The 26,153-nt window shown below is 37.1% G+C and overlaps 2 protein-coding genes across 2 annotated transcripts in view; both read left to right on the top strand.

Moving 5' to 3' along the window:
* The first annotated feature begins 730 nt into the window (after positions 1–730).
* LOC148736600 (regulating synaptic membrane exocytosis protein 2-like) lies at positions 731–5,159 on the top strand. Its single transcript, XM_088747696.1, has 3 exons — positions 731–1,233; positions 1,474–1,684; positions 1,940–5,159. Exons 1-3 carry the CDS (start codon positions 1,091–1,093, stop codon positions 2,114–2,116), a joined length of 531 nt encoding a protein of 176 aa, XP_088603822.1. The 5' UTR covers positions 731–1,090; the 3' UTR covers positions 2,117–5,159.
* Positions 5,160–5,295: 136 nt separating this feature from the next.
* Positions 5,296–26,153, top strand: part of LOC111343416 (uncharacterized) — a 31,066-nt gene continuing 10,208 nt past the window's right edge. Inside the window, 19 exon segments of the mRNA XM_022950588.2 lie at positions 5,296–6,401; positions 6,502–6,570; positions 12,830–14,869; positions 16,748–16,975; positions 18,551–18,644; positions 19,764–19,889; positions 20,417–20,549; positions 20,772–21,040; positions 21,636–21,709; positions 21,711–21,752; positions 21,755–21,772; positions 22,174–22,304; positions 22,447–22,537; positions 22,944–23,015; positions 23,189–23,360; positions 23,470–23,649; positions 24,105–24,398; positions 24,846–25,127; positions 25,636–25,704. Of these exon segments, the coding sequence (XP_022806323.2) occupies positions 6,348–6,401; positions 6,502–6,570; positions 12,830–14,869; positions 16,748–16,975; positions 18,551–18,644; positions 19,764–19,889; positions 20,417–20,549; positions 20,772–21,040; positions 21,636–21,709; positions 21,711–21,752; positions 21,755–21,772; positions 22,174–22,304; positions 22,447–22,537; positions 22,944–23,015; positions 23,189–23,360; positions 23,470–23,649; positions 24,105–24,398; positions 24,846–25,127; positions 25,636–25,704 (4,438 nt within the window). The 5' untranslated portion in view covers positions 5,296–6,347.

The raw sequence follows: 26,153 nt of genomic DNA, 5'->3' as shown, positions 1-26,153 counted from the left end.
CTCGCTTATTAACAGCACCCTTCCAAGCGCCCAAAAACCTCGCTCTGAGGCTAAGGTCTCAAGGTCTCTCCAGTCCTTCTCTAGAACAGATTTAGCCATTCTGGTTGGTTCGTTTTCAGAAGCTCGGTAATGGTCGCGTGACTCGGCATTGGAGCAGATGTTGACACTCATCAACTGTCAATCAACAAAGTTGATAAGTGCGGTAAAACCCTTTAAAGGCCAACAGAGAGCAGACTTCAGCGCTGAATTTCTAGCGATGTTTTCTTCCATAATTAGAAATTGCAATATTTGGGTTACTACGTATGATGCACGATCCACGCAGTAGAGAGCGCTATTTATGCATAAGTATCTAATACCGCAGTTCAAAATATATGAACTTCATATATTCATTGTATTTGGGTTACCGTAAGGTGCACTTTTTTTGTATCCGAATCTGCTGCCAAGATACCACTTGTGCAATTTTTTGAACGAGTCAATTTGGAACTGAACTGTCTAGTAACTTGAGTTAATTCAGCATTTCTCAAATTAATGAATTCCGACCAATTAAGGTCGGGAAAACATTTTTTGAGAACCCTGGGTAACCTGGTTACAATACTTGTTTTTCAAACAGAGCACTCCCGTAACATCGGTCACGTAATTTTCCTGTAAAATGTATATAATGCACAAAAATAATTTATCTGAGGGACACCGTGGCGAACATTTTGCTTTCTGTATGTTTGAGTACTCCCGCTTTACTACTTCGCGTTGCTTCGTTGCACTGTTTTTCCGGAGATTACCGACAGCTTCCGAACATGTCCGATTTTTGCGCCTTCGGCCGGTGCTGAAATTAGCATAAATGTAAAGTCTTTCCTTCGGAATAGGCAGTGTTGTGGGTTTAACAAGAATTTTTTGCTGGGCATGGGGAGAATTTTGTAAAGAATGAATGAAAAATTACGATGGAAGTGGAAACGTGGAAGCCTAAGCATCAACTTAGATAGCGATTTGCAGTATATTAGGAGCTCAAATATCTGTTTAGCGCGGACTTGTTCGCTGTTCTGAGGCGAATCCTCAAAAATTCACGCAAGGTTTTTCCTGACGTTCCTTGGTTAGGATGAGAAAAATGGCTGGTTTTCGAATGCCGGCATCTCCTCCACCTCCAGATCTCTCGAATTTGACCGAGGAGGAAAAGGAAATCATTCAGTCCGTGTTGGAACGGCAAAAACAAATGGAAGAAGAAACAAACCAGTTGCAACTGTAAGCTAAATCTCCAGTACTAAAATTTTACACACAACGCCATCATGGCGTTAGGTAATGCTGCTTTTTTCGGCGTGTTTAATTTTATTCCTTAGGTAAAATGATATCGTTTACGAATAGTAATCGTTTGAACTTCGTTTGGTCACTATATTATATTGAGCTTGCTTAGTTCTCCGCTATTTTTTCACGCTTGGCTGGAAATTAAACAAGTGTTTATACTTTGACATGTTTTTGTTGTAGATCCCTACAGAAGGAGGTGGAAAGTTATCAACATCGGGTCGAAAGAAAGACTGGTCAAGCACAAGTGGATTCTGGTCCAAAGGAGGACAATGTTTGCGAAATTTGCCACAAGACTAAATTTACTGATGGTGCCGGAAAAGAGTGCAAATATTGTAAACTCAAAGTCTGCGCACGATGCGGTGTTCAAGTTACTATTCCTGGTACAAAACAGGTGAATTTTAGAAATTCTTTTAGCGATTTCCACACAGAGAAGTGTGTAACAGATACTATTGTTATCATAGGCGTCATTCAGATTTTCTCTTTATTTTTAAATAATTTTAAACGACTGTAGGATCTTTTTGATGAGTAGAGGATAACCTTTGTGGTTCTTGATTTCGCTCAGATTAAAATAACTGAATATTTTTTTTACTTTTTTCTCCTCCTTTATATTGGATTATTCGACAATTTCTTGCATCGATGCCCTCAGACTTCGGTAAGTCAAAGTATGATTTTATTCTTACAATTTTACACCATAAGATTTTATTTCAAGGCTCGAGATCTTCTAAAACATTTGCTGAAGGGTTTTGCAGAGCTGATAGTAAACACAGTGTTGACAGCTAAAGGCTTCCTCGCTCATGTATTTTTAAAAACTTCCACTTTGTAGATTTACTTTTATTAGAATTTCTTATTCGCTCAAGCTTGAACAATTTTATCGGTAAGCTCCATCTATCATTTGTCCATGGTGGCTTAAACTTTAAAATAGTAATCTGCAATTACAACTCTGTAGCGAAAATTTCCTGCGGATTATTTTGAGGGGCAACAGACTGTTGTGTGGATGATATTCCTCGGAGTATTAGATTTTACCTAGTAACTTTTTCCCACTTCTGCTTGGCGGATTAATTTTTATGAATATGCAAGTTTGAAGGCAGTTTAGTAAATCCCCATGGACGCTAACATTATAGGGTACTTTGAGAGTTTACTTTTCTTATATCGGAATCAGTGGAAAATGGCTTAATTTATATGGCGAAATTTTCGACCAGTACTTTCTTTTTGATATGCTTGTCACCAGTTGTGACGTACAGGTGAATATCATTGACCCACCCAGCATTTATTTTGGCAAACATTTTGCTTATGAAATGACATGTCCAAAATTTCAACTCTCCAAATTCCTCCCCATTATTTTTTACCAAGAATGTTTTCTTTATTTCTTTTAAAGTGTACATGTAGTCACAGTGGAAATTCCCTGTTCATAATAGTTACAAGATCAAAACATTCCAGCCCCATGAAGCATTGTATTTAAAGAACCTGCCTTGTGTAAACACTGCTACATTTACTGATTTATATGTCTTGCGTTAAGACTTGGTTGAACAACTGCACAGCTCTTCTGTGTGTGCTTTACTGGAAAATGTTCACATGTGCACTTTCTGAGCTTGGAAAAAATTATCTTGTTTACTCTTTATTATTAAAATGTGATCAGTATTCATAATTCTCAGCATAAGAATTCCCCTTTATTTTTGTTTCCAGCCAGATTGTTAAAACCTGTCTAGCTGAAAACCCCTTAACATTGTAATCTAAAACTTGCATTTCACAAACTTCAGAATAGTTTTTGTTTTTGCAAAGAGTGAAGTGTATTTTGACAGATTGTAGCTTCATTCATTTTTTATCATTGATTATGCAGAAGTGCATCAAAAACCAAATATCTTGTCTTATTATTTGTCACCCTAACCACAGGATAATTTCCTTTTTTTAACCCATCTCTCACAATTACAATAACATAAATTTAAACTTTTATAAAGCTGTATTAATTGAGCAATAGTTGTCCTTATCCAAATTTCCTTTGCTTTTTCATCTTACCTCTTACATTTGTGAGCTTAGCACTTGAAAATGTTCTCATCACTCCAACCAGTTAGTGTGGTTATGTGTCTCTGCTGCTGACGCAGTATAAAGCCATTTATAGAATACATTAAAAAGGGATTGATAAGATCTAAAGTTCACTGGAAAGGTTATTTCAGGGAAACTAGACAGAACTGATTTGTTGGTTACTTTTGTGGTTGAAATTAAGCGCTAATACTTGATTCAAAAAGTGTACAAGGTTATCTGTTCACGTGAAACAAACTTGCCAAATTTCCATGTTCCAGATTTGCAACTGTTGTAAGACTGATAAATGATAGCAATTATGTCTGGGAATCTATTAAAAATTCAAACTAACCCAAACATTAATTAAAAAGTGAAGAATTTCTTCCTTGAAATTTGATGAGGTGCAAAAATTATTTTCCTCCTCTTCTGGAAAACTCTCTTTATTTTTACTTTTATAGCTAAGTTGTGTTTTCAATAATACGGAGTTTTAAAATAGCGACTGTTTTGCTGGTCAATTAACCCACTTCTTTGTCAGTTGTATTTGTTAACTCTGTTTCACCCTAAGGCTGTTTCTTTGTCTGACCAAATGCTTTCAGCATTAATTTATCTGATGGAGGTTTTTGATTAACTTTCAACCCTTTATTTCAAAGAGCGGTTATATAAACTTTTCTCATCATAATTCAAGAATATGGTTTAAACTGTAACACATCAAAATTTGAAATACTATTTTGTTTGTTTTGTAACATTTTGATAGAATTTTTTTCCCCTTAATATTCCCAAAGCTGATAGTAAGATCTATAGGGGGTATATTCTGACTGTCTGTGAGTGAAAAAAACATTTAACATTTCTCTAAATTGCCATCAAATTTTTTACAATCTTTTTGCATATCTCATTAGAGAAATTTCACAGTGGTGTGCATCTTGCAGTTATACAATCCTTTTCCTCATTTTGTTCATTTGATTGAACTTTTTTAGCATCAAGTTGAGAACTTAAAGACACTGAGTTATGTTTAGACTACATGTTTTAGTTTTTGAACAATGCCAGCCAAGAGTTTGAAACACTGCTTAGAAAAAACTCATAAATGAATTCCCCTCTGGTAGTAACATTCTTAATTGCTATAGTTATGCTAATATTGGCAATGTGTTTATCTTGGTGCAGTTCTTTGGTGAGGCACCTGTTAAAAGAGTTCAGTCTTAATTTATGGTTCAAGTGTTGATGGTAATTATGCAATGGGGACTGTCTCATAAATTGAGGTTCAAGTTGATTTCCTAACAAAAATTGGTGCCTAATTTAACCTGGAAAATGTTTTTCTTGGCAAGCATCTTTTTTTGGCCTATTGTTCTGCTACCAAGATTTACTATCACTCAGCATGTCTGGATGAATTGATACAATACTTTTAAACTTTGTTTTGATTGTAAATACTGTACACATGCTGGGAAAAAATATTCTTAAATTTAAAAAAGTATAAAACTGCATTAATTGTGGTCATGAATCCAACAGTTAATGTTTTTCATTTTTCTTTTGACTGTTAGGAGTTATTGTGCATTAGGAGTGAAAAGGCTTTCAAATTTTGTGATTACAATTTTTTCTGGTCTGGTCACCTGAGGTAAATCACTGCTAGTGATACTAAGGCTGGAAAGTTTCTCAATAGAAGGGAAAGCATGCTGAAAACCTTTCTTGTCAATCACGCTAAAATTTTGCTTATATAGACAAAATAAATTTAGGCAAGTTTACCTGGAAGAAATAGGCATTTTTGTACCCTTCTCTGTATATACAAACTGGGAAGTGAATAACAAATTTTTGTAATTTAAAAGCATCTAAATAAATATTAATTGTTTGATTGGTGGAAAGCTGGGTGTTGCAGTCATTGAATCATATATATCTCAAATCTTGATGATGTAATTGCTGTCATTTGTGTAATTGCTATATCCAGTTGTAAAATTATCACATGAAACTGGTTACACAGGATGAAGTTCGTCTTCATGCCCCCAACTAGGCTATGCTCAAGAAGAATGGGAAGGAGCCCAGTGCTATGAAACTGTGAAACCCAGGGTGCCCAGTTTATGCTTTTTATGAAAAAACTAAGATTCCTGAGTTGCCCAAGTGTAAAAGTAAGGCACCAGCAGTCACTGGGTACTGCTAGACCACAGCCCTGCCCCTAGCTATGGCAGTTGAATGTTTTCCACCCTAATATCAGTGTGTGTATTCTCCATACTGTTCTCTATACATTTCCTAAGGTGCTGACAGGGAGAATTTGATTAACAATCAAGAGCTTTTTAAAATCATTCTTTAGTTGGTGAGCATTTCCCTTATTCTCGTAACCTTAATGTGTGATTCAGGGGTGATAATGTAAGGAGAAAGTGGATGCTGATCACACTTGAGGTCAAATGGCTAACATGCTGTGCAGTAGATCGCTGTTTCTCAGTTGTGAGAAGTTGTCTTGTGGTTCTTATTCCAATTTTAGTTTTGTCCCTCTTTATTTCCTTTGCCTCGTACAATGTAGTTCATTGTATTCTTGTCTGAAATAGGCTGTTCAAGTATTTAGGCAGAAAGTTTGATTAATTCATACCCTACACGAAAGTGTTGGTAGTCACAGATTATATTCTGAATTTATTGATATTTGAGTAAGATAATATTGATCTTGATATTATGATATTAAATGATATTTGTACTTACCTCTAATATTGCAATTGCAGTTAACCTGAACGTCTAAAATATGCTCCACCATGATTATTCGGTGGACAGTTTTTATATTTTAGATGTACTGTCTGTACCAATTGAATTTTTTATCAACAGTTTTACTTTGAAGTAACAATTTTCTTAAATAATAAGTTTTATGAGTTTAAGGTGAGAAAGAACAACTGTCTTACAAAATATTCACCTTGGCAATCATTGATTTAAAAATGAAAGTAATTTGCTCTAAGCATACATGTCTATTTTCTATTTGTAGTAATTTTCTTTATCTATGCCTGAAGTAACCTTTATCCCTGGAATAACTCTATCATAAATTATTCCAGCATGCATGTTAAGTTATCTTGATGTCTGCGTTTGTTTTCTTTCAGCCAAAGGTCTCCGGCCTTTCCGACATTATTGTTAGTACAACTCAGCCTCAGGCTCTGTGTGTGTCTTTCTTCTTATGTGCACAGACCTTAGTTTATGAAATGCATATTAACTCGTTCAACTTTCTTGCAGCAAGGACAGGGGCTGTCTCTCTTTACCAACTTGATACAAGACTTCAAGACTCTTGCACTAGGTCCTGAGGTCTGTACACATGCGATACTTTTTTTCATTCTCTTGCCTTGATGTCTTGATGGTCTTTGATCTTTTTCCACAGGCGGCAGAGCTTAGTCACTCCAAAGGATAATCTGTGGGTTGTGCTCACCCCTGTCCCCCCACACCCCCTCACATTTTGTCTCAGAAAATTAACACTAGTCAGCAGGAAACTGGCATTGAAAAAAATCTCAGTCTTTAATTAACATTGTCATAATTCTTGACTTCATCTTGGACTTACTGCAAAAAAACTCCTTTTCTATGCAATGTCACAAATCAATTACTGTCTTGTTGGACTTTTGTCATGTCATGATTGCCAAGAGGTGCACTGTTGCTAATGAGCTGGCCAAAGAACATATTGGGAAACAGTTTCTGCCCAATCTTCCCCACACACCTTGGGTCAGTTTGCACTGATGCATCTGTTTTTATTCTGTAACCTCTCTAGTCTGTATCCTACAGTGAATCACTCCACTACTTTAAGTGCCTAACTCCAAGTCTTTATCTTGTCTTCTTATGACTTAGTTGCATATTAAATGGTAATTTTTGTTTTTCCTGGAGCCTGCCTTGAACTGCACAGTTTTGTTTAGTAAGTGTACATCAAATATTACTTCTTCATTGTTCTTTCCCCCAATTTTCAATAATTTTATCCCAGACTTGAATTTTAATGTGTAAGAAATTTCTTTCTGGTCCTTTGAATTCTGTCCAGTGACCCTCTGAAACTCCCCTTTTTAAATTCTTCATGATACCAATCCTCTGCTCCTATTTTCAATTCCGAAAAAATCTAAACTTGATTGAGTTAAATTATCTTGGAGCCATGCATGGCTTGGTTGAAAAACACACATAAACTTCTTTGGAAGTGATGTATCTTTGGCAAGCACCTGGTTTTTTTTTTGTTTTTTTTTTTTGACATTTTGTTCATTTCCTCAAAATTCAACCTCACTAGGGATGCATTGCTGCTTTAATTGGCTCTACCAATCCTATTTGCCACTGCCTCTGTCTGTTAAATTAAAACTTTTTTGCTATGGACCTTAAACTTCAATCTAAACACATGACAGTAAATTAAAGGTTATTATTCATACCGGTAAGTAAAGCCTCTTTAGCTTTGCATGGTTAACTCCTTTAATGTTAAAATGTTTGAAATAGTTAATACATGTCAGTTTTGTGTTAAAAGAAAAAATGTCATAAATTCTCATGAACAGCACACGTCTGTCCTTGTTTGACAGTATGGTAAAATTTCAAATATTAGAACTTAAAAATAACCATAAATTTAAACTTTTCTATTATAAAGAAAAAAATTAAAATAAACTAAACTTATGATAACTAGATGTGCATTCATTTGCCCTTAGAGAGGCAAATCATAGTGGATCAATTTCCTTTTTTGATATTTTACTGAGCAGTTCCCCCTGGTTGGTGTTAAAAATCTGTTAATTGCCTTTGGCACCCTGTCAGTAAACAATGCAAGGGTGTCTAGGTTTGTGATATATAATTACCATGAAAATATAAATCCTGTAATCTATATGTAAATATGTGTTAACCAAAGCATCCATGCTGCTTTTCAATCAGCACTTGTTTATTTGCTTTTAAAGGATTGGTGAGAGCATTATATTTCTGTTTTTAAATTTATTAAGGTTACTGTCAGTAATTACTGACTATTCAGTTGGTGACTTCTTTTTGTTTTGCTGATTAGTCCTTGTGGCTTGATGTATACAGGCTAATCCAATGTTTCTACATCATCAATTACTTCTGATTAATAATTTATTGAATGTGTACCCTGAAAGTTTTAGGCTTTGCAACAAAAACAACTGTCAATAGAATTTTAATTGTTGTTTTTTTTTTAATTTGCAATTAGCTGAAAATATTTTTTAGCCTAGGACTTTTCCCAGAGAAACTTGTGTTTGCAAGTTCTTTTATCACTTTGAGTACTAGTTTTTATTAAGGTGCAAAATGTTAAAGAAAAAGTTTTGTGGAGTGTCTGAGTGTTATTTTGAGTACATTAGAATCCTAAGGGGGGAGGGGAGGGGGAGCAGAGGGTTTCTACTGAGCTTAACTAAAAAAAAAAACCCTAAAATAGTTTTTGTCTGATGAAGATACGGTGTGTATGATTTTTTTGGCATAAAACTTTTTTGTTTGGAAACTAAGTGCAAGCAAATGAAAAAACTTCCAAGTAATTGTCGCTTTAATTTAATTGAAAGAGACAGGCTAAAAAATTAGTTTAATTTGAGCCTTTCTAAAGTTTACAGAAATATTATATTGTTGGTTTATGCCCCAAGGCCTTTAACAGATCTATTTAGAATAGAAAGGTTTGAAATTCAAGACTCAATTATGTAATTTACATTTTGAAAGCACATGACAACTTTAGAATTTCAGTGAAAAATAATTTTATTATTTACCCTTTCAGTTAAGTTTATTTTGATTAGGGAATGAATTTTTCAAATTGCTTTGTCTGGAAAACCCATATCATTAATGGTATTTTTGTTGTCAAGAGTAGTTTTGTGTAGTGTCTTATGGATGGTATTGGAACAGTTGTGTAAGAATCAAAAAGTTCTCTCTCAATCTTTTTTTTCCCTTTCAAGCTGGTTTAATTATTTTTGCTCTCTCTCTTGAAAAGAAATATTGATTTGGTTGAAACTTTGTCCTTCCCGTCATGAACTTTTCAATTTTACTTGTTGATCACATTATCCCATTTTAATAAAATGTGATTTAAGTGTTGTCAGGATGACATCTGTAAGTTAAAAAGTCTCTAGTTTTTTCCCCCTGCTTTAACTTGGTGGTGTTTGTGCATGATATATGTCAAAGAAGTCCTCATCTGCTTGTAAACTGGCTTCATATGGTCACAAAAACCTGATATGTTACATTATGTAGAATCTGAATGCATCAGCCATGAATTTCTTTTGTATTGAATTTATTTTTCCACATCCAACCTTTGAAGTGTATTCTAAAGTGCTCTTCAGAAAGGTCATTCCCAGTCTCACTCTTCTTTTCTACACTCGCTCCAGGTCTTTCTTTCAGAGGACTTAGAATTTGTAGCATAGCCTGTTTTAATGACTAAATGTGGAACAATTTTGTTGTAAAAAAAAAATCTAAATTTGTTGGTAACATGTTCCTTTAATATCGTGGTGGTGCTTCTTTTATGCCCAAAACAGTTTCTTGCTTCAACTTTAATAATTTTCCTAAACGATTCAGAAATTTCAGGCAAAGAGGTGAAAGTGATCTCATAGGGAAACTATAAATAGTCTTGTTGTATTTGTCAAAGCTGTGTATAAATACAAGGCATTGGTCTATTTGAAAATTGCTATATTGAAAAATAATTTTTGGGAACATGTAGTATTATGATGCATCTGTGAGAGCATGTTGTACAGTTCATGTTGAACTATAGTATTCTAGTTGATAGTTTTACGGGCAGTGTGGATGTGAAATCTCCTTGTTTTAAATCTAAAGAAAGGACTGTTTGACATTTCTTTTTGATCCAATCCACCTGAACCTCACTTGGGGGCCTGAATGCATTTCATTTCAAATTTTAATATCCTCTTGACTACAAAACACGATTACTCTGTTCAAGGGCTTTTATGGAGTGGGAAATTAAGTTTTAGCTACAATGATTCCTGGCTACTCTAGACCTGGAGTAAAAGATTGCAGAAATGGGTATGATAATTACGTTAAAAAAAAGGAAAATGTGCAGGATAATATACCTGGTTCATAATTTGAAAGTTCTTAGTAATATTTCTGCATTTATTTTTGTCTACTTCTACTGAGCTTTGGCTTGTGTTTTACTAGTTGCAGCAGTTTTTTGTACTCAGCTTAAGCCTAATCCCAGGATTGAACTAACTCACAAATCTTTATTCTTCTCTACAAAGTTGTATTTAATGAAATTTTGTTTCATGATTGCACAGAATAACAGGAATTAAGTTTGACAATCTTTGCTTTGAGAATTCCTTATGCGGCAGTAATTAAATTATTGTATTATGCTCACTGAGGTTGTGACCAAAGTTATGCATCATTTATATAATATTTCAATCTACAAGGTTATCCATAATCTCTATTAATTTTATTAACTACTACCATAAGGGATGTCTTTGAATTAGGACTTTTCTAGTTCAATGTTCCTTCTGTTTCAATAAGATGTCACAATTAAAACTTTCCAAGTGTTTCATCGGTTAGTTTTGAGATATCAAGTAATTGTATAGAAAATTGTTGAACTCATTAATATTAATGTTGAGTTTGAAATCATCAATCATCACACCCCAAGTGTTTTATTGTCTTTGACTGAGAACTGAGATTTATTTTCACTGATTTCCTCTCATTTTCCACAGACGTGTAGCTATGTGTAGTAATAGTCTTGACAGTATCCAGCAATGGAATGGTGTTCTCCCTTATTTTAAGTACAACAGATGAAGGAAATCTTCATTCCTCTAGAGCAATCCTTTTATCTGTTAAATTTTTAAGAATTCCAAAGGATTTTAGGCAATAACGAGAGCAACAATAGGCAGTAAATTTTACTGCTATTGCCTGAAAAGGAGGACAGTGAGTTATGAACTCCTTTTTTGGGTTTTAACTTGATCCTGAAGTATTTCCAATACCTCAAAAACACTGGGCACAAAACTACTAATATTTGTTGACTTTGTAATTACCAGTACATTTGCAGACTTTTTTTCATCTTATGATGGTTTTTAATTAGTGGGAAAAAAAGAAGTTCCTAATATTAAAGAGCTTCACTTGATATTTCAGTCTTAAAAAAAAAATTAAATTATTATAGTTTAACATTAAAAATAGCATGAGAAAGAACAACAGTTGTGCTCAGCATGATATACATGTGTGAGGTGACAGATTAAGATTGTTTACTACAAACTAAGACTAAGGTACACAAGGCATCAATTCCCTGTGACATGTCAGTGGTAACAATTCAATTGCAGCAACAATTCATTTTTATGTAACATGAAAACTTTTCTTGAATATCTTGTTTTTCTGCTATCAGTTGTGGGAGTCACGTCGCTTTGAATGTGCTTGACTGATACCAGCAACAAAATTCTGTTTCAACTGCAAAGATTTCCATAAAAATTCTCTGTGTAAGATGAGGTGTTCTGTTGTTGTGACTTATTCTCACAACAGGGTTCAGCTACTTGTTTTAGAAGTTTGCAGCAAGACTTCAGTTGTCATGTGGACTTGTTGCTAAGAGTGTCTCCCCCTTAACTTCCTCTTCTGATGGTTAACACTGATGGTGATGATAATTGTAGTAAGCTGTAAAGAATGTCATCTGTGCAAAATAGTATGTAATTAAAAATGTAACATTTTGTAAATAGCTAAATGAATATAAAGGTATCAATTAAAAACATTTCTCATTAACTGACTAAATCTGAAGCTTTAGAAAAGCATAATTTGTATTATTTATTTATAGTAATAAATTATTCATAAAACAATGACCTTTAACCCAAGAATAAATGATCTGTGTAAATTAAAACACTGGTTATTAGAAATATAACAGAAAGTAAATAAACAGCTACCAGGAAAGATAAAGTCACTCACAGTGAGATCAATTACTAGATGAAAAGTGAAATAATTTGAAACAATTAGCTTAAAATTAATGATAAATCAAGTTGATTAATTACAGTTAGTAACCACTATTTAATCCAAAAATTTTGTTTAAACAGTTTTAATTGCATTATGCAAGATGTCTTTTTTTTTTCATTCTGCAGTAAATGATAAATCAAACTCAATGATAAAAGTAAAATAGTAGGGTTAACTTGAATAAATTTTCTGTTTAAATGCTTAGTTAAAATTTAGAAAAATTATACAGTGAGCAGGTAAGTTAAACTTATTTAGTATATTAACACACACGGTGACTTGTGAGGTGTATTTTGTGGGTCCCTCTGGTACCATTTGGCTCATGAAACGTGGCTATTGCAAGTTAGTATGAAAACTTGTTAATGGTTATCATCCTCCAGATGTAAGATGGAAAGCTGATTAGTTGAGTGGAACATGCATTGTAGTGCTGGAGATCAGCAGTTTATGGTAAAGTTAATTGGGTTAGAAGTGTCTTGCAGTCCTACCACTCCTTTTTATTGTGCTTAGTGGCTCACGTGGAAGTATCTGGTGTAATTAGAGTTATCCCATTAGTTAAGAAATCTGCCCAAGAGAGAGTTCCTTCAAGATAGGGCTGCATTTAAGCAACCTTTGGTATTCAAAGAATTGTGAGAATAGTACCATTAGGAATGTTCTTTGAAAAGAGACTGACATAAATACTCTTTGATTTCAGGTGTCATGGGTGTGTCTTGTGTGTCAGAAGAAGCAAGAAATGCTCACTAAAACTGGTAACTGGTTTGGACCTGCAATAACTACCAATGAAAATAAACCAAGCAATGACTCTGACTTAAAATTAAGTGAGTTTAGAGCAATTCCAACAGAAGAAGATAAACGAGCTATGAGGCGACAAGGTTCCTTACACAGATCTGACTCTGGAAGGGGGAGTGGGAGACGAGCAAAAGGGAAGGATAGTGAACGCAATCGGTTTCGTAGGCCATCAGTTTCTGACGAGGAGATTGATTCACTTCATGAGACACCCCCTGGGAGCCCAGCTTACTTGAGCGACGATGAGTTGTACAGACCAGATGAAAATAAAGTAAGACGAAAAGTTGTAAAATTCAAGGGGCACGAAGAGCTAGATCATACTCCTCGTGGCCGTGCAGGTAGTGGAATGCCAAACATGCAGAGGGCCGGTCCCATGAATCAAGGACCAGGAAGAGGACTGGCAGTACCTGGTCAAGCTCAAGGAATGAGATCAGGACAACCTCAGCAACCCCAGGGACCAGGTGTCAGACCAGGTGGTCCTCCTGGTGGACCTCATGGTAGGGGAATACATGGTCCAGGCTCTCAACCAGGAATGCACCCGAACTTTCCACCTCAGCAACAGAATTCAAGCTTTACTCCAGTTGGACATCCAGGAAACTCTTCTGCAGCACGAGGAACTTTGCCAGCTTCTCAGCAGCAGGTTCCCAGAGGAGCAATTGCTCCAAATCAACCCAGACCTGGTTTTGGGATGAGAGGGCCTCAACAACAGCCAAGATTTCCAGTACCCCAACAACAAGCTGCAGGTGGTTATGGCAGAGCTGTACCACCAGGAAGCCAACCTGCTGCTCCCTTTCCAGGACAAGTTGATGGAAAACCTGGTCATGGAAGAGGGGTTCCACCCGGCCCCCAACCTGGCAACCATCTGGGTCCACGGCCAGGAGGACCACCTGTTGTTGGCCATCCGTCAATGGACAATAGGCCAAGACAACCAGGAAGTTTTCCTCCAAATCATGTTGGAGGCCCCCACCCAGGGCTAGCTAGCCCAAGACCTGGTGACCGCATGGGACCCCAGCAGAGTCCAAGAACAGGTGCACCACCAGGAATGACTCAGATGGGGCCAAGGATGACTGCCAGTGGGCAGTCCCGTCATGGAATGCCAGCTGGTCAACAGAGTGGCCAGCCTCAGCATCCAGGTCAGTTAGGCCCACCAAGGCTAAATTTGGGTCCTGATCCAGCAAAAATGCAAATGCAGTCAGGGTCTCCAAGGCAAGGACCTCCACTGGATCAACCTCCTAAGGGCCCATCTGGCTCTCCTCTTATGGGACCTGATCAAATGAGAGGTCCAATGAGTTCACCAAGGCTAGGTACTCCCAGAAACCATGTAGGGGTACCCCAGCCAGGTTCATATCCAGAGCAAGGAAGGGGAAAGGTAGATGGCATGCCTGATCAAACAAGGGGGCGATTGGGACCATCTCCACAGGAGCAAAGACTAGAACAGCAACCAAAAGGACCCTACGGAAATCAACCACAGGGCTCTCCCTTGGACTCCTCAAGGGGCCAGTATGGACCTTCACAACCAGGTCGTCCTGTAGACCAAGGAAAGCTAAGGGCTAGTTCTGTTGATAAAGGTCCAATGGTAGATCAGTCAGGGAGGCAACATTTGCCTGATTCTAGAAATGGATTTAGTCCTGAGGCTCAGAATGTTGGAAGTCAGAGATTTCCGGAACAGCATGCTCAAGGTGCACAGCAAAGGTCTGACAGCAGAAATGGCCATACACATGATAGCTCCATGATGAATGGAAGAATGGGACCCTCCTTCTCCAACAGACAGGAGAGAATGGAGTCAAGACCTGTCACAGGTGATTCTGAACAGCATGGCATGCTGGGCCAGTCACCAAGACCAACAGACAGACCTGGATATCGAGAAGGTGTCAGATCATTTGATGAGGAGCCAGATGGCAGAAGGAGCCCTCAGAGGAGAATCTCACTTGATGAGCCAAGAGACAAGGTAAGCATTCTTACACAGAGTCAAAGTTGATGAATACAAATTTACCACTGTAGCAGATTTTGAAAAAGCTTAATTATGAGTATAATTTTTGTAGCATTTTCCCTTTGTCAGAACACAGAAAACTCTCCATCTTGCCATTACAATAAGTGAACACTCAAACCAGATTTTGGAACTTGCCTTAGTCCTTTGTATTATCTTCAACACTGAAACTATACAGTGGTCCACTCGTTATTTAATCTATCACTTCCCTTTTCAAGTGACTCTTAAATTATGAGTCATGCCATTGTAATTGGCACTATAGTAATGAGCAAAGAATGGCGACTTCTCTGGAAATTCTTGTTGCAGCACAGTACTAAACATATAAGCAGTAGAACGTAGCAATGAAATGGATAAGCTCTTTAGGTTTGCTTTATATGAAATGATTTCACAGAGTTGACACAAAATGAAAGTTTTGATAGGCATATGGACAATAATTTATTGTGCTGAAACTTGCAGTACATTGGTTTTCTTCATTGCATTGCAACAAATTTGATGTTTAACTTCAGGCCAAGCTGTACTGTCATATTTTGCTTTCATTTCAGTTGGTAGAAGAATTAATTTACTGTAGAGGTAGTAGAGAATACCCAAATGTGATCTTTCTGAACAAATTTTTCTCAAGAATTTGGTATGATGGTTAATTTTTTGGAAGGAAAGTTATGAAACATTTAAAAAAATTAATGTTAACAGAGGTATACATTATGGATCTGAGCCCCTGGCTTAAAATCAAATTTGTGAGAAAAAGGTTGCTGTTTATCTACAAATGTTTGTGTTACTTTGATTTTTAGAAAGCTTTCATACGTCATTCTCTACAATCTTGTAGTTATTATTTCATAGTTTTTTCGGTGTGAGGTTAGAATTTCTTATCATATCGCAAAAGTTTTCAACGAATTGAAGGAACTTATTTCTAAAGAATAGCTTCCTGTCCAACCTCGTTTTGTATCCATTTCTATAATTATTATAACTGCTTATTTTTGTTTTTGTAATGAAATTTTTTTCCATTTATCATAGACAAATTAATTTAAGTTTGAGGAGAAAATCCCTTGCATGTCTCCAGTAGGTGTAGGAGATTGTTTTTATTCCTTGGTACACAAATGTACATACTCTCCAGATAAATATACATGAATATTTATGTTTCAGGAAGCAATTTAGGCCAAAGCATTTTTCTTAATCTGTATTCCATTAAAAATAATTTTTCCCAAAACCAGAGATATTTTATTTTTTTATGAAATTTGGAGTTGATAACTGATTTTTTGAAAATATTTTTTGTTTGTCTCCCATGAAATTACATTTAAATTTGACTCAGGAGACAAGATTTTGTTTGTGAAAAGCTGTTGAAGCTCTCAGTTAAGAATTAAGTAATTTTGAAAATAAAATTTTGCTAAAGAAAAGCATTTATGTACCTAAAGGATCTTTCTAAGTGTTGTTCAATGTTGACCCTTAAATTGTTTGAAAATTTTGAGGAAATTAAATCACTTTGTTGTGATAAATATTTTATTTTCTGTGGCATTCTTTTGAGATCAGCTTGCTGGATTATGATAAAAAAATGTCTCAATACATGTAATTAAGTTATTCTTCAAATTAACATTCAAAAATGTGAAAGTATAAATTATTTATGACCTTCAGTGCAGCAGACTTCTGTTGGATGGCTCTGATTTCAATGTTTATTAGATTTAATTTCATCCTCTTTCAGAATGTTTCTGGTAGGAATGATATCTTAAATAATTGTTTGTTGAATGTACAGTAATTTTTCTTGTGGGTGATATGGCATGCAGATTTTTTTCTGTTTTTGAGAAGATTTTGAAGCTTTGAGCTTACTTTTGTTTGTTCGGTTCCCCACAGAGTAACTTGTTCTTTAAAGATGAGCCACCTTCAATGCAGGATCGAGAGTCTTTGGGTGACAGATTTGTCAGTGCTCTTTCTATTAAGAAATCTACTCCTCCATCCTCTTCCTTCTCCTCTTCTCCTTCCATGCCTATGGCGCCTTCTGCTGTTGTCAGTAACCTTGTCAGCTCTGTCAAGAAATCTGAAATAATTCCTGCTGTTAAGACCAACACAGACCCCTCACAGGTTTGATGTTGAATTATCCATTTCTGGAAATTTTTAGAATTTAATTCATGTAAGAAGTAATTCATAAAATCTTGCTTGTCGCTGATCAGCTTGACAAGTAGTGTAGTTACAAGTACATGTACATCTTACAAGTTTTCATCATTTTTATTCCTACAAATGAGTTACTTTTTTAAAAATAGGTTGAACTGACCAAGCTTGTTCTCTTAGTATGTGTTGAGTACCTCTGGGTTTAGTATCTCTACTATAGGCAGTGAACTTTGTAATGCTTAAGGTGGAGTGACACTCTCTCTCTCTGGCTGTCATCTCTTTGTTTCTTAACCATGAGAATGTGTTACTTGTGTACTTCAATAAAATCTTCTTTTGATATCTTAAATATCAGACAATTTATTTTGTCAACAAATCTTGAGCTTTAATCTGACATTTCTGGATCTGCCATTTGATCAACTCAGAAAAGTAAATCACAATCAATACATTCTATTTCCTTACAACATGTGTACTTTGCTGACTGACATTTGTTGCTTGTCTACAAGCAATTTTACAATGGTTATGCAACATGATGAGGCTAAAGTCCTTCGTGTTCCTGTGCTTGCGTTAAGTCAAATTACATAGTAGTCCATCAGGCAAAAAATAAATAAATAAATAAATAAATAGATATTAAAAACAAAAAAACCAAACCACGAGGCTCTGTACATGTCATGTCCTTGACTGAGCCTAAAGTACTTTTATCAAGTTTTCTGCAGTTCTAACTATTGAACAACATGGCTTTCACAGCAAGGAATTCCATCATGGTTTCTTAAGTGAGTTGGATTGGTTTGATGAAATAATATGTGAAACACTCCAGAATTTGTTTTGGAAGCTTTCTTTGAGTTTGCCAAGTGTGAGTCCTTTACAAAAAAGTTTTGAATTCTTGTGATTGTTGTAGGAAAAATTGCCTTATAAATCTTTGACACTTTTTATAAACATTGTGTGTTTTCTGCTTGCATGGCAGTTTACCCAGTTGGTTGCCTTGTAATTTATCTTTTATTGCATGTAAGCAGAAAGTGCTGTGATGTGCAGGGTACAGACAAGTCTGCAGTGAGCTTGATAAATAAGTGCATTTGTCTTATCCACAAGTGGAGTGGACCAGCATCCTGCTCAGTGGGATTATTAATACTCCTAGCTACTTCTTTCCATGGAACTGGGAAAATCTCCAGCCAGTTAAGCAACTTGGCTCAATTGCTAACCTGACTTTTTTTTCATTTTTGATAAACTAACACCCCTATCAATAGAAGTGTAATGTTCCTTCTCACCCCATGCTACAGGACCCTGGATATATGCCCTGGCAGGAAAGAGCCAGTATAGTTAACCTAACCAAGTAATGGAAATTAGTGTCTAGGTCTCATTTCCACAATTTTATGGTATATCTTTGATCCTCTTGAAAAGGAACCGCTTAGGTAAGAGCATGCTCATTTCCAGAACCGCGGTCGGTTATCAAGTTTAGTCAGCTTTATGAGATTAATTTATCCGTGTGGGAAGGGTTATAGTCTTGTTTTAGCCATGGAATGAATCTGACATCCTTTTCTCTTTCATTTTTAGACCTTTGTTAAGTGGTCTGCTCCTGATGAAGAAAACAAGTGTTTAGGTGAAGTGCTGCTCACAATAGACCCAAAATACAAGGGCTCATCAACTGGTAATGTTCATTTATTCATATCAACCTTTTATCCCTAAATAGGCATGGTGGCCTCATGGTTGGTGCATTCTACTCCAGATCAAGTAAATGAATAAATAAATAAATAAATAAATGATTTAACAATGGACATCCACTGGGTGGCTATTCTTGTCCACTGTTCCAGATCGAATTGGAAGTGGTCTGGGTTCTAGCCCCGGCCGGGGATATTGTGTGTTCTTAGGCAAGACACTTAACTCTCACACTGCTTCTTTTCACCTAGGTGTTTAAATGGGTACCGGCAAATTTAATGCTGGGGGTAACCCTGCGATGGACTAGCATCCTATCTAGGGGGGAGTAGAAATACTCCTAGTCGCTTCATGCTACAGTAACTGGAGTTAAGCGCCGGCCTGATGGGCCACTTGGCTCATAAACAGACTTTACCTTACCTTTTTTATTCCTAAGAGCGACCAGCATCTAATTTCTCTCTACAGTGTCACCCCAGAGTCAAACATTAAGGTCAGGAGAATAAAGTAAATGATCACCAACTAAAGAATCTTTTGATTGTTAAACGAATTCTCCTTGGTAGCACCATATGAAATGTGAAGAGAGCAGCAAGGAGAATATGCATACTGATATTAGTATAGGTAATCACATGATTTTGAGTTCAATTTGGAATAAATAAGCACGAGTAAATTTTTTCAAAGACTAACAAAATTGCATGAGCCCGAGTGCAATTTGTGGTCTTTGAAAAAATTTACAAATGCTTATTATTCCAAATTGCACGAGAAAATCATGTGATTTTCTATTAATAATATACATGAAAAAATACGAGGTAGCTTCTCATAACTGCGCAGAAGAAAAGCGCGCGCATCACGTGCAAAAATAATTTATTCAAACCCTGCAAGTGACATTGACCTTGACATTGACATTGACCAATCATTCTGACCAATCAGAATGTCTGGTTTGTTTCTTTCTTTGCACTGAATTAACTCTCTTCTGCACTGAGTTAACTGAAAACTGCATTCATCTTAACTAATCAGATCTGAGAAATTTTTTCATGTATATTATTAGGGTTAAAAGCGTTAAGTGACGTATACTACAAAAATATTGACATCAAGTGAAATTCACTCGTTATATTAGATCCGTATGGTGCATATGGTCTAAAGGTGATTGGAGGAAAGATGACAGACGATGGGAAACTGGGAGCTTTTATCACTGAGATTAGAAAGGGAGGCCCAGCTGAGAGACAAGCCAAGCTTCAAATAGGTACAGTTGTAATTTCTTGCGTTCTTTTAATGTCTGCAAGAGAGGAAGACGGCAATTTAGTAGACGGGGAAAGTGAACAAATGTTATAAAAGATGCTCATGTGTACAACCGGCTGACAACTCACGAGCCTTTTTTGTCTGCTTGTGTCTATCTGTCTGTCTGTCTATCTGTCTGCCTGCCCTCTGTCTTTGATGTCTGTATGTCTACCCGTCTTTCCTTTGGCTAATCTGTCCGTCTGGTAGTCTGTATGCCCAGTAGTCTGCCTCGCAGTGTGTGTCTGTTTATCTGTTTCTCTGTCCATTTGTCTGGTAGTCCGTGTGTCTGATAGTTTGTCAGTCCATTTTCCTGTCTTTCTAGCCGTCTGTCTGTCTGTCTGAAGTGTGTCTAGTTGTCTGGTAGTCTATCAGTCTCTGTGGCCGTCTATCTGTCTGTCTGTCGGCAGTCTGTCTGTTTGTCAGTCCTTCTATGGCCTTTCTGTCTATGTCCATTTGCTTCCTTGCTATTAACTAAAAGTGATGTATCCCCAGGTGATGAAATTCAGGACTGGAATGAACAGTCTTTAGTGGACTGTACGTTTGAGGAAGTGGTGGAAATTATCAACTCATCCATGGAAGACAATCAAGATAGCAACGAACTTCACCTCATTGTGTGTAGAGATAAGTGAGTACAAATCCTCATTACCTTGTTATTGCATAGTCTGCGAGGACAGTAAGGAGAGTAAAGGAAATAATCAGGAGGGGATTTACTTCTGAAAGAACAGAAAATCTTAGATGTAATTTACAAAGATGTCTGGTTTTCAAAGAGGGTAAGTAGAAGAAAAAAAAGATGAAGAGTTCGAGAAGACTAATACAGGGGAGTTTTCCTTAATATTTTTTGCTGCAGGAGTAAATTTCCAGCTAGGACCTCCCAGTCACCCGATAAGTCACCAAGGGGGCAAGAACAAAAGAGGGAATCTCCTAAGCAGGTCCCTACCAGAGAGTCCCCTGTGAAAAGAGACCGGATGTCCCCCTCTTCAGCTCCCGTGTCACTTCAACAGGACAGAAAACCACAGGACAGCAGAAGGGAAGAGACCCCAGTCGTACCAACACAGAGGGAGAATGGGCTTATGTCAACTGGTAGAAGTCAGTCTTCTTCTTACGAACCACCCACAGGTTGGAAGCATTGTCATTCTATCCTCGCCTGGTCTGTGTTTATCATTGTCATTTCCTGTTGGATTCTGTCATTTTGTGACCCTATTAGGCAAATTCTTGGCGAATCTCAAATCTGGTAACATTTCCTACTTCCCTGAAAATCGAGTCCGTGAGACTAAAAGAAGAATCCTATGTCTGACTCCAGATTTGAAAGGAAGTTTTTCTTAAAATTAAAAAAAGATGTTTAGATTCTATTCCTCATCTTTATGTCTTTAAAAGTAAACTGTTCAGGTATTTGTTTTTATTAAAAAACAATGAAGCCCTTTCTTGTTGTTTAAACGAAAAAAACCTCAAGCGGTATGAGAACTTAATTTTGCCATTGCCTTTTTGCAGAAATAAAACTGGTTACAGATCAACGAGATCCCGCTACAGCTTTTTTCCCGCCAAAATAACGCGGCTACATAATCGTGCATGTGCAGATTTGCACTTTTTCACGATTGAAGAATCACTGTCCAAAGTCTGAAACTGTCTGAACATACTAACATAACTGTTCCAATTTATTTCCTTCGTCAATTTCTGGAGAAAATTTCTTCTATTTGTGTCTCTTTTTCTACAGATGACGATTTCTTCTTCGGAGGCGGTCCTTTACCGGATGAAAAACCGAACAAGTCTGTCAAACAGACTGGTGCAGGACAAGCCCAAGGACAAGGACAAGGACAAGGAAAAGGATCCAGAGTTACAGGTCGTATACAGGTACGTGTGAATCCTTAGTTGTAAGAGTAGTCGCGAATAGCGCATGCTCATTTTGTTTTTTTTGTTTTTTTTGTTTTTTTTTTTTTTATGTGAGCCAGGAAAACTCTTCTAGTATAACAGCAGTCAAATGCTGGGCATGCGCAAAAAGCTCAATTTTGGCCGGCCGCGCGCCAATTTCCCGCGCAAAATTTTCGTCTTAAAGTTAAAAAATGGCAAAATATGCGAAAGAAAATTAAAACGTTCCTAGAGATCTGTAAAAGAAAAAAAAATTGAGAAAATACGAATAACTAATGACTTTCCGACGAGAAAGCGTATGTAGTCCTACTCAAGTCTTCATCTTTCTCGACGGTTTTTTTTTAAACAAAATATGTTAATATAACATTGCACTCTTTTATCTTTAGTTGAAACTGTTTTATGACGAGGATGCTGCAAACTTGAATGTAACAGTGGTAGGAGCTGATGGCCTGGCTCCTAAGGAGACCACCACTCCACCTAACCCTTATGTTAGGATATACTTTCTACCGGATAAGAGGTATGTTGTCATATTTTGTCTTGCAAGAAATGTCGAAGCGCTAATAATGAAGGCTTGTTCGCTGGCTACTGACGGTGGAGATATTATTTTTTCTAGCCGATTACTTCAGCAACATTTTTTTCCAACACACTTTGTCTTTTAGCATGCAGAGTAAAAGACGAACAAAGACAGCGATGAAGTCTTTCAATCCCAAATGGAATCAGACTTTTGTTTATCCATGCAGGCCGCAGAAGGTAAATTCCCCATCATTTGTTGTCCTGTGGCAAAAATTCAACATTTTTTGCAGTTCTCTTTTGAGAGAACTGTCTATGTTGAGATTCTTAAACCCTCTCCACCTTTGACATCAGTTTACACGTTCTGCACACTGTTCTCTATGCATTTCGTATGGTATTGACAAGGAGAATCTAATTATCAATCTAGAGCTTTTTCAGTTGGCGATTATTTCCTATCTACTCAAGAGCTCAATTTGTGATTCAGACCTGATATTGTACAAAGAAATTCACTGTTGGTCGCTCTAAGGGCTTTTAGGGCTTACTGATTCAGTTTCTCAAGGCCTCAAATATCTTTTAGGGTGTTGGAAGTTCTCTGAAATATTCTTAAGGTTTTTTTTTTTCCAACGGAAATTTTTTTCTTTTGCAGTTCAGTGGCCGTGCTCTCGAAGTGACCGTATGGGATTATGATAAAGTTGGTTCAAGCGAGTTTATCGGGGAGGTATGGGATCTGTTTTATGATTTTGAATAGCTCTCTTACCAGTCGAATATGTTTCAAATCTGTACAATTTATTCACCTCGTTTAATGAAACATGTCGCTCTTGTTATTTCCAACAAGGTGTTCTAAACTTTGTCACAAATTACCTAGTGTTCATGTCTGTCAATCTCGACCAGGTTGTTTTGAGCATGACAGAGGCAAACCTTGACGGTAATGGGTACTGGTACCCACTCAAAAACCACGAAGACGACAATGACCCTCTGGTGCCGCCCACTCCTAATCAGTCCCCTCACAACTCATTCAGATTTAAAGGTGCGAGGGGAGCTGGTGAACCAGGATCCGATCAAGGTATGGTATAGTTACTACAGGCCAAACAACTGCGCAGATAATTGGAAAGTTCCCTTTCGAGTTTTTTCCATGTGCAGCGGCACTAATCATTGTTTTTTCTCTCTCTCAGCTGGTCCGACCGGTTATGGCAGTGATTACGAGGAAGAGTCGAGGTATACTCCAAACGGACCGGTAACTAGCTCCCAGCCTCCATTCAACCCACCCGAGAATGACCTGCTGAAGCAACAGTTGATTGATCATCATCGAGACAGTCCCAGACCTCCGTTCAGCCAACAACAGATGGTACAAGGTAGGACGGAAATTTATGCCCATAATTGCGCATAATGACGCATAATCAACACAGCACTACACACTTTTAATCGTAACTCGATTTCTCAAAACGCGAACATTCGTTTAAATTTCTTAAGATAGGTTCAGATTTCTGTGAAAAGTAAACTTAGAGAGTAAGAGATTAAAAACAGTTTCCCTGGTGCGTTTAGCTGGAAAAAAGTAATTTTTTAAATCATTTAATTAAAGCCATTAACGTAACTGATCGTTTTTCAGAAGTTAATAGTAAACTCTCTCTTTGTACCAGGATTAAGTAAAACAACCTAACCAGTATTTTAAAAATTGTACACTGTCCAATTGTTCATCAACTAGAGCAGTGTGCCCATTCAAAAGAACGAACACTGAAGATCCTCGGTCGAAGTTTGTTTCTTAACTTTTTCCTGCATGTTTTAATCTTCGTATAAACTTCACTTGAAGCGTACACTGCCAAGCCATACCATACGTCTCCAAACCATCCGTCCCAGTCTCCTCAGCCAGTCTCTAGCTACCCCCATTATGCTGCTGACCCCAACAGAGTGCCGGCGCAACAGACTAGACCAATGCCTCACCAACATGGACCTGGTCGCTTTCACGACGATCGCATGTCCCCGAGTATGCATGGTTATACCTCCCCCGGAACGTATTCCCCTGGTAGAATGTCCCCTAGCGGAGGCCCCGGGGCTAAAAAGTCCCGCATGTTGCCTCAATTGCCTTCAGGACGCGAACCTATGGGTAAGCTGACTGAAAAACACCAAAGCATGCTTCGCTCACTTTTCCACAGCACAACTATCTACGCCGCACTATACTGCACTGTTACCTTTAAGATAAATATGTAAACTTTGTAAAGATAATTTTTGTGAAAATTAATTGAACAAGGTCTGAACAACATATCGTCTTGGTGAGAGTAGTTTTGAAAGGGAATGTTCACGTTTAATTTTTCAAGAGAAAGTTTCGGTGGTGGCCGATAAAAGAAAAAGAAATTGATGTTAACTCTAAGGAACAGTTAAAATGAGTATTTTGTGACAGCTCCTCAACAAGTTTGTTCAAAATTACTTATAACGTTTCCCTGATGAAGACAGGAAATATATAACTGAACTCTAAGAGCAACATTTTCGAAACGATGGCAGCTAATAAACTAAAGCAACTGTAATTTCTAAGATAAAGCCGTTTTAACCACAGACGAAGAAGAGCGGGCCCGAGCTGTTAAACAGAAATTAAAAGATGTGGACCCTGCAAGAGCTAAATTAGTCGTTGGCGGCGCCAAAGGCCGGATGGGATATGGTCAGGCCCCAGACTCCGTGTTTGCACAAAACGAGGGCATGTATGACCCGGGCATGTCCCCGCGACCTGGGCGCCAGTCTCCGAGGCCCATGGCCAGAACGGGGAGTCCGTCGTCCTTACCAGGTCATAAGCATTCTCTGGGGATGCCCCCACATCATCAGGGGCTACACACTCCTCAAGGTAACACTCGTTGATATAATAGTTAAATTTGCAAGCAACCATAAAGGGATATTATTAAGTTTACTGAAGCGAATGAGTGATTCTTTAAAGATTCTGTAGCAGGCTAATTAATTGAATACTAATGTGACTGTAAACAGCTTTTGCTTGAATCGTGAACCATTCTACTTCACTTAACAACAACAACAACATTACGAAACCATTAAAAATACAAAATAAAACCGTAAAAACCAAAAAAAAAATAAGATTTAAGTTGTGTCTGAGTTTCACGTAAACGTTTAACGGGGATACTTTAAAAGAAGAACGCTTGTAGATAAAGCTATTTATTAATCTGAGAATATATCGATCAGTTCTTTTTTAAAAACAGTTATGGCTAGAAAAAGGGGTTAACAGAGAGAGAGAGAGAGAGATATTCATGAATTTGCTGTGGTAACCTTTGCCTTTCAGTGCACACCTAGGGCATCAAAGATCGTTTGTTGTTAAATTTAACCCTGCTATATTACTGTTGTAGACCGCATGTATTCACCTGACATGCCACCGCATGACCATGGAGTACCGTATGAAAGTCACAGACGACCCCGTGAGTTCACTCATCAATCACTCTAACATGCAACGGTTCTAAACCATTAACATCCTAAAGCAGTTTAACACACAACATAAACATGGTTATTTAGGCTCCTCATTCAACTTTTCGCTTTATTTTGATCAACTAAGTTTGAACGAAATATAAGATTAAGTCAATGTTTACCGGAGGAATCTCCTCGATATAACTGAATCAAATCTCGTTACTTGATAAAAACTCATTCAATACACATTTTCCAAACAGACCTCGCTATCACCTGCGTTACAACTGAGTTTCAATCATGATTTTAATCCGAATCATTTCATTTTTTTTTTTCCATTGGTCTTCTTCATCTGGTAAGCGTCTACTCTCAAGATCCAACTTTGTCTTCATTTCGCATGATGAAAATCGTTATAATACCACACATCGATGAAAATCTGAGTTTCTGAATGAAAAAAGGGAAAAAA

The sequence above is a fragment of the Stylophora pistillata genome, chromosome 2, assembly GCF_964205215.1.
Source record: "Stylophora pistillata chromosome 2, jaStyPist1.2, whole genome shotgun sequence".
Classification (NCBI taxonomy): Eukaryota; Metazoa; Cnidaria; class Anthozoa; order Scleractinia; family Pocilloporidae; genus Stylophora; species Stylophora pistillata.
The sequence above is the reverse complement of the archived record's forward strand: the minus strand, read 5'-3'. Positions and strand labels throughout refer to the sequence as shown.